The sequence below is a fragment of the Lacerta agilis genome, chromosome 3, assembly GCF_009819535.1.
Source record: "Lacerta agilis isolate rLacAgi1 chromosome 3, rLacAgi1.pri, whole genome shotgun sequence".
Taxonomy (NCBI): domain Eukaryota; kingdom Metazoa; phylum Chordata; class Lepidosauria; order Squamata; family Lacertidae; genus Lacerta; species Lacerta agilis.
This window is the reverse complement of record NC_046314.1, coordinates 71,138,721-71,147,064: the sequence shown is the minus strand read 5'-3', so window position 1 is coordinate 71,147,064 and position 8,344 is coordinate 71,138,721. Positions and strand designations below refer to the sequence as shown.

Here is an 8,344-nt window from a genome sequence, read left to right as displayed (position 1 = left end):
TCTACCACTGGCAGGAATGTTCTTGGCAATACCTTTTACCTGCCAGCCATTTTGGGTGCTCCTTATCTGGTTCTCATTTTTTAATTCCTTGGTAAATATATTAGCAGTTGCAGTGCCCAACTCCACCCCCTTATAGTGGGGGCAAATGCATGCAATTGCAAATATGTAAGCACTGCTAGAAGTCAACTGATTTAGAATGGGCTCTTTCCATAAATTTTAAATCAGTACATATTATTGGAAGATGGAAGCCACATGTTGTTCCAATTTCATGGTGTATAAATGGTCACAATATTAGACTTCGATATTCTTTCCTTGGCATATATGGTTTCTGTTAGAAAAGGTTAGTCCTTTGTTTTTGTAGGTACAGTAATCAGATTTGGAAGATTAATTTAGACATGAAAAACATAACATTTGGGCTGCTTTGTATTAGAGTGCTGCACTCAATTACTAAAAGTATGCAAGTTAATTGAAATCAATAGGATGTATACTGAAGTCCTAAATCTAGTTGTCCTGAGCCAACCAATGGAATCCAATGTAAATAAACAGGTGTTGCACATATGATCTGCTACATCCAGTACATTTAAAATGTCTTATTGGGAGTGTGGGCACCCCACTTCCAGCCATCCCAAACGCCATCTCATGAATTATTCTAAAAGCGTCTGTATTTCTTTGTGGCAGTTTATACACAGAGAACCACAGGAGGCAACAGATACCTGTACACCAAGAATTAATTGGCACTGTTTATCCATTCACTTAAAATGTAGTGCACAGCTTTCTGTTGCCTCATGTGGCTCTCTGGATCGGGGTCATTGCACAGAAATACAGGTTTACAGTAAATGAAATGATTCATATAATGCCCTCAACCCTGTTAGTCTAGCACTGCTATGCTGCAACCTGAAGAACAAATGTTTATCTGATCTCAAGAACAAATGTTTATCTGATCTCAAGTGAGAAACAAGTCAGCCATAGCTGCTCCAGCAGCTCCTTGCACCCTTGGTTGCTTGTATGACTTCCCCTATCTGCATGCAGTTATAGCTGTTCACTTTGATAGCTATGGAGAGTAAACTGATACAAGTGAAGAAATGGGTAGGCACAGATGCAGCTCTTACCTGTCAGCTGGCAGTGGATCTAAAACAGTGGTTTTCTGTGTTGCAACTCTGCAACTGTACATTTCCCCCCCTTTGCAGTGGAACTAATGAACTCACTTTCCTTAATTTTAAAAAGTTTGACATACGAGTGGGCAAGAAATTTAGCAGCACGATGGGCATTTCTAATTTGTTCTCACTGTGTATATAAAATTATACAGTGTTGAGTATTTGGACATACTCCAAATAAATGTGAATAGGATTGCAGCCATGGTCGAAAGTCGGCCTCTTAATGTCTCTCCCTCCCCGGCGCGGGAGATGCAAAATCTGCAGGAACCTTGCTACAAGGGGCGGGCAGGCGGACGCGCGCACGTGTGGTCACCTAACCTCCGTTCATTTGACAACTTCAGAGCAGGACGACGCGAAGGCGGCGGCTGGAATTGGCCTCGCGGCCTCGCCGTAGGCGTCACTGTAACCTAGGAAACCGGACTGTTCCCCGCACTCGACCGTTCGCTGGGGAAGGATTAGAACCACCTCCTCCCTGGCCCCTCACTTCCGAGGTGTCTCCACAGCAGCCGCGGACGGCGAAGAGAGACGGACCAAGGCTGTACCCGGGTGGTGGTTGTGGGGCAGAGGCGGAGGCGGACTCGAGTCCGAGTTTCTCCTTCTCCGCTAATCGCCTGTGTCCGCAGGGCTAGGAAGGGGCAAGCCCCGCCCCCTTGCTCTCCGAGAAGAAAATCACTGAACGTCCCTTGCGCGGCGCTTGGGCTGACGTAAGTATTCCTGCGGGAGGCCACGCCCCCAACGGTCTGGTGGCGGAATCCAGCGACGGCCAAGTGCCAGAGCCTCAGCGCAATTTGCGTTCGGACGAACCGCCGTCGCTCTCGTTTCCTCCACAGCAGGAGGGCCATGGGCTGCTCCACCTCAGGGAAGGGGGCCGCTTCTTCTTCTCCTTCCAGTTCTCACACCACGAGCCATGGTGAAGGACTCCGCTGCCAGGTGGAAAAGGACGCCAGAATCCCCAAGTATTTTCGGCTCTGTATTAGACAGTGCCGGATTAATGTATAAGCTAAACAAGCTATAGTTTAGGGCCCCACTCTCTTGGGGCTACCCAAAAAAATTAAAGGAAAAAAACCTGGATGTACATTTCCAAAATATAAGATAAAAAACAAAACAAAACCTACATACAGCAACAGTGTTTTGTGTTGTGCAGGCTCCTATGAAGTAAGTCATGGGCCCTGCCTGCTAGCCTGCTCCCTAAAATATAATTGGTTTGCTTATGTCTATATATAGGGTGCCTACATTCTGCATGGACTGGTTGCATGGCAACATGTGCAAATGGCTTTAGATACCTATTAGGTCCATAATTACCATATACCATATATTCAACACAAAAAAACAGCGACAGTTTGTTGTTGACAAAGGACAGCTGGACATATAAAGGGCCCCATTACTGTCAGTAGCTTAGGGCCTCATCAAACCTAAATTCGACCCTGCACTTAGTCTTAGATCTTTCCTTCAAGGAGCTCCGGGTGGGGTGTACAGTTCTCTCCCCACCAGCCCATTGTGTCCCCACAACAACCCCATGAGGTAGGTTAGGCTGAGAAACTGTGACTGGCGCAACGTCACCTTGGCCTGTGAACTTCATGGCTGAGTGGAGAATTCGAACTCATGTCTGCCAGGCCTTAGACTCTCTCAGCGGCAGTCTTGCTGTACAGCAGTACTGCCCAATGGAAGCAGCCGGCGATTCCTCTTGCTTCTCATTCCCATATATAAAGGAGAAAAACAAAACAAAGCGAAAACTGGTAATAATTTATGTCACCATTATAAAATGCAGAGTCTTTTTCTTATTTAGGACCTCTGGGTGTGAGGAGATGTGGAGCCCTGATTGAAAAACACTGACCTGGGGTGAGTGCAGCCAGGGGCGTACCCAGGATCAAAACTGGGGGGGGGGGCCAAGCCATGGTCGTTCAGGTTGTGACATTTCAGCACGGAAAGGCGAATGAAACCAAAATTTTAGCAAAATTATATATAATTATAGCAGTGCTTTATTACGGTAGCTATTACAATTATTTGCTTGAATTTTTTAATTTTTATTCTAGTTACATGTCTTATACCAGGGGTGGCCAACTCCCAAGAGACTGTGATCTACTTTCAGCAGTGATCTACCCCTGTTTTTTGGGGTTCAGCTCAATGTTGTTGACCTTTTTGGGGATGAGGAATGCCCCCTTTTTTAGGGGTTCAGTTCGTTTTAGATTACTGACCATATTGTGTAAACAGCAAACAAAAACAGCTTCAAAAAACAGAAAAACTCCCCCCCCCAAACAGAAAGCCCCCAAATGGCTGAAAAACTCAGTTTCCTAGGATCCTCAGCCATCGCAACTCACCATGCAGGGGAACTGTTTCCAAAGCTCCTTTGCAACGATCAGCCGGCGCAACACCCCCCCCCCCACACGCAGTGGCCGGCTGCCAGTCGGCAGAGCTCAATTGTTATTTAGATTTTGGGAGGGGGAGAAAGACCGGTAGTTGATCTTTTTAGGAGACCTTTTTTTCCTTTTAGGCTGCCAATAACCATTTAATTATTGTTATTTTTTGCTTCTAGGGGGGGCAGGTGCCCCCTCCTGCCCCCCCTTGGGTACGCCCATGAGTGCAGCTGTGGTGGTGCCCTCTAACTTCCATCATCCCAGGCCACGCTGACTGGAGCTAATGGGAGTTGGAGCCATTGGCACCTGCAAACTAGACAGATGGAGAGAGAAGGAAGCCCCTCTCCCGCACTCTGTTTCTGCTGCTGAAATTCCATACAGCACAGTGATTCGCGAATCCCTTGCCAGCAGTTCCAGAGAAAATCCTCCCCCTGCTCACACACTTGTCTGCTTGAGACCCACCAGCCACCCTGGGAAGCAAATACTGTTCTGTCCTCCCATACAAAGCTGATGCCAAAATAATTTAGTACAGCATTGCACTGAACAAGCCTGAATTCTTGTAGAACACTGGCACCGAAGATAAAATTTAAAAAGACTGAATTCTTTTACATATAAGAAAATTGTTGCCTGTCCTGCAACACTGATGGAAATCCTTTGTTGTCAGCTTTTGCTATGTTGTTGCCAACAAGGGACTTGAAACTGTCTAATCTGTCTAAACTGCTTTTTTGAAGTTTAATCATCAGCAGTTCTCTTTTCACAGTTACCCATCTTTGGCAACAAAGCTCAGCTTGTCCACGTTTTGTTTCAAAATAAAAAATGGGCAAAAATGGAATGCACAACTGAAGTTCCAGCATTTTATGTTCATCCAGTTGTGTATGATTGGATGACTATGGTCTTTCAAGAAAGGAAAACAAACCAGAAAACCAAACATTCATGGTGATATGGCAGTCCTAAACACTGCACTCTTCACTCTTGGAAATGGATAAAGTTTGACTGTCTTGAGACATCACAGTACTTTAACTGGAACTGGTAAGCAGCAGTGTTTGATGTAAATATTTGCATTGTAAATTATCAGCTGGTCAGCAGCACCTGCAAACCCTGATCTGAAGACAAACACTTCATTTGCCTACATGATTTGAAATCAAATTGGGCAAAATTTCATTTCTTTTGGGGGGTTTTGCAGACCAGGTTGAAATAGGTGGGTGCATTGGAGCACTCCTTGCTGCTGGGTCTCCCTTGCTGATGACTGAGCAACTCTGCTTGCAGAACTGGGCACAGGATACCTAAATCCTCCCACAGCTACCCCCCCCCCCAAGATGATGGGTCTATGGGTCTGAATTCTTCTCTGCAAAGTCATGACTATGCGTTCTATGAGGCTTTGCCCTTGTCTTACTCTTACATATTTATTATCCTTTAATAAAGGGGTCAATAATTATGTGCTTATTTAGCTATGTTTTCCTATTAAATATCATAAACATTTTACTTCAACATCATTAATATTTTAAAATATTGTGAATGTAGCTGCAGTCTAATGAATGAGGCATTTCTAATTAAATGCTAATTTGGTGTCTATTTCAGCTGTCCAATGGAAAGCCCTGTGGACCTGTGTTTTGCTGAAGAAGGATGTAGCAGCAGCATTGTTCTTGAAAAACAAGTTTTTAGATCCAAAGTGCCAGAATCACATGTCCAGCTTGCTTGTAGCATGCATTATTGTGCTTTTCCTTTGAATGGGAATGAGCTTTGTATTTTGAATACTACTGATGATCCTGACCGCCAGGTTAAAAACTTAGTTCTTTCTGAGGATTTAGTTTATGTTCAAGAATCCGTAAGATTGGCATGTAAGATGTTTATTAACAAGAACAACAACAATGTTCCAAAGAATGCAATCCACTGTGCAGTGCTCCTGTGCAAATTCTTTGAAAATGAATGGAAACTGCTTAGGAGGCAATATAGCAGGCATAGGCAAATTCGGCCCTCCAGATGTTCTGGGACTACAATTCCCATTGTCCCTGACCACTGTTCGTGTTAGGGATGATGGGAGTTGTAGTCGCAAAACCTCTGGAGGGCCGAGTTTGCCTATGCCTGCAATATAGTATATGAGCCAGAAGGGGTGGTCACTACCATCTGGGGTGAAAAAGCAAGGGCAGCATTTATTTGATAGCCATATTTGATACTAATAAAATTAGCAGCCATGTTGGTCCTCAATAATGAGTTGCTTTCCCTGAAAAAGCTAAGCCTTTAAAAGTGGGCAGATATTTGCTAGTTGGTTATTAGATTGGAGGTATTTTAGCTGTATATATTTTTAATATATGTTTGAAATGTTTGTATTTAAATTCTATAAATCACTCGAGATCAAGAGATAGTTTGTATAACTAAAATGAATATTTTGGAAGAAACTGATTGATTAGCTGCATATTTTATAACTATTTCAAATTACCAAATTTTGTCAGCCATTACACTTACTAGGGCATCACCATTCAATTACTGCATTGGCATTTGGGAGCAAAGACAATCCACTCCTCATTTGCTCCGCTTCACGTGACTACGTAATAGTGTGGAATCTGGATGAATGCATGAAGAAGTTTTTACAAGGTGAACACTTTGTGATAAAAATTTAGTGGGCAGGATTCTCCTAACCAGCCTTGATTTATGCTTGTGAAATGGAGCTTATCAAGAGGGAAGATTCCATGATTGTAGGAGATGCTGAGTGAAGGTTTTGTTGAGTTTTAAACTAATTTCTGTTAGTTTTGTCTTTTTGCTGTATTACAGAAGGAAAAAAAAGAACAATGGTACAGAGGTTTTTTTGTATGTTTTTGGCTGTAATTCTGTCCACTTACTTCAGAGTATTTAGGGTTTACTTCTGAATAGAATTGTATAGGTTGCACAGTGGCGTAGCAAGGTGGGGGCGTTAGGTGCTCTCTGCCCCCTGTTCCACCCTGTAGGGGGGCGACACTCTGGGCACCCCCCTGTGACGCCCAAGCTGAGCCCCGCGGCCCGGCACCCTGTCCGTGCTGCTGCTCGCGCCCAGCAGCCTTGCGAGTTGCCGCACGGCCAGATTGCGCATGTGCAGCAGCCTGGACGGACTGTGCATGTCCACATTTGTGCAGTCCATCCGGGCTGCCGGGCAGGAGCGGCAGGCAGCCCGTCCGTGTGGTGGCTGCTCGCGCGGCAACTCGCAAGGCTGCCGGGCGCGAGCAGCAGCCCGAATGGGCTGCCGCAGCCTGTCCATGCGGCGGCTGCTCGCGCCCGACAGTGCTCTATAGCAGTGTTTTTCAACCACTGTTCCGTGGCACACTAGTGTGCCGCGAGATGTTGCCTGGTGTGCCGTGGGAAAAATTGAAAAATTACTTTATATATAGTCAGTATAGGCACAGAGTTAATTTTTTTAAACATTTTCTAATGGTGGTGTGCCTCGTGATTTTTTTCATGAAACAAGTGTGCCTTTGCCCAAAAAAGGTTGAAAAACACTGCTCTATAGTGCATGCGTCGTGACGTCATGACGCACGCACGCTATAGAGCGGCACCCTGCCCCCAGGGGGTGCCCCTGCGTTTGCCGCTCCAGGCGGCCGAGTGGCTCACTACGCCACTGAGGTTGCAATCCTAAACCCACATACCTAGAAGTAAACTCCATTGAATTAGGTGAGACTTATTTCTATGCTGACATGGTTAGGATTGCAGCCTACATTGCTTGAGACACCAGTGTGTTAATTAGTCCATTAAAATGTATATATGACGTTATATGCTATTAAAAATTATTAGCTTTCACATAACTATTGAAGTTTTAGTTTTGTCAAATAGTCATGATAATTTAGCGTTATGTTTCAAATATTGCAGGGGTAATGCCAGAAGGCATTGTTATAGGAACACTTTTGGGAATGGTGCTTTATGTTCGATTTAGTCCAGATGATAAGACAGTGGCAGTATGTGCTGGCAATCGGATATACATGCTAAATGCAAAGGTGAGAGCCTATGTTGTCAAACATACCACAGTGTGATACTGTAATATAGCTATCTTTGTCATAAAAGAAGTAGAAATCATTTGAAAGCAAGTTGTACTCTTGTCCATCAAGTAGCTGTATTTTTCACAAGTGATGGACAAGTATATTGCTTGAACTTCTCACATTTATTGGGATCAAACACTACCAATTTTATTTTGAAATTTTAACTGTTTTTCTTCTGGGATCAATTGCAGGATGAGGCTATACTTGCTGAATTGGAGGGCCACCTGGCTCCAGTGACTGCTGCTGAGTTTTGTCCTTGGGAAAAAAATAGACTTATATCAGTTTCTGAAGATAGAAGTTTTAAGGCAAGGAAATTCTCTTTTTTGGTTTTTTTTAAAAAAATATTTTTATTTTGGCTTAGGCTGTGAGGCTTAGTATGATGTTAAGACAAAAGGAGAAGCACTCAAATATTAAACCATATAGTGCTAATATGCTTTGTTTTACTATAAAGAATATTCTAATTAGAAGAAGGAAAATAAAGACTGGCTATACTATATAATCTTCACATCTGCTTTCCATGATCAGATATTAAAACTGAACGCTACTGTTCAGTCATAATTAATTTTTCTCCATTGCTTGGTCTGTGGGCTTCTGTTCCCATTCCATGGAATCAATAGAAAAATCAAGTGGCTTTTATAAAGTATTACATTGGTTACATTCATTATTATATAAACTGACCATGTTTTCCTCCCAAAAGGTATGGGACTATTGTACTGGACTGTTAATATATCAGTCAGCAGTAATAACAGGTATGCTTTTAAAAATAATGAATCAATATCAACCAACCTCTTTTTGATATAGAATAATACTTGACATAAGAGATGATCATTTTTTA

General features: G+C 43.4%; 1 protein-coding gene across 1 annotated transcript in view; it reads left to right on the top strand.

The window, feature by feature from the left end:
- Positions 1-4,268: 4,268 nt before the first annotated feature.
- WDR27 (WD repeat domain 27) overlaps positions 4,269-8,344 on the top strand; it is a 61,150-nt gene continuing 57,074 nt past the window's right edge. Inside the window, exons 1-6 of the mRNA XM_033144218.1 lie at positions 4,269-4,537; positions 5,087-5,285; positions 5,959-6,100; positions 7,343-7,467; positions 7,701-7,814; positions 8,207-8,258. Coding sequence (XP_033000109.1) covers positions 5,094-5,285; positions 5,959-6,100; positions 7,343-7,467; positions 7,701-7,814; positions 8,207-8,258 — 625 coding nt within the window. The 5' untranslated portion in view covers positions 4,269-4,537; positions 5,087-5,093. The remainder of the gene's footprint in view (positions 4,538-5,086; positions 5,286-5,958; positions 6,101-7,342; positions 7,468-7,700; positions 7,815-8,206; positions 8,259-8,344) is intronic.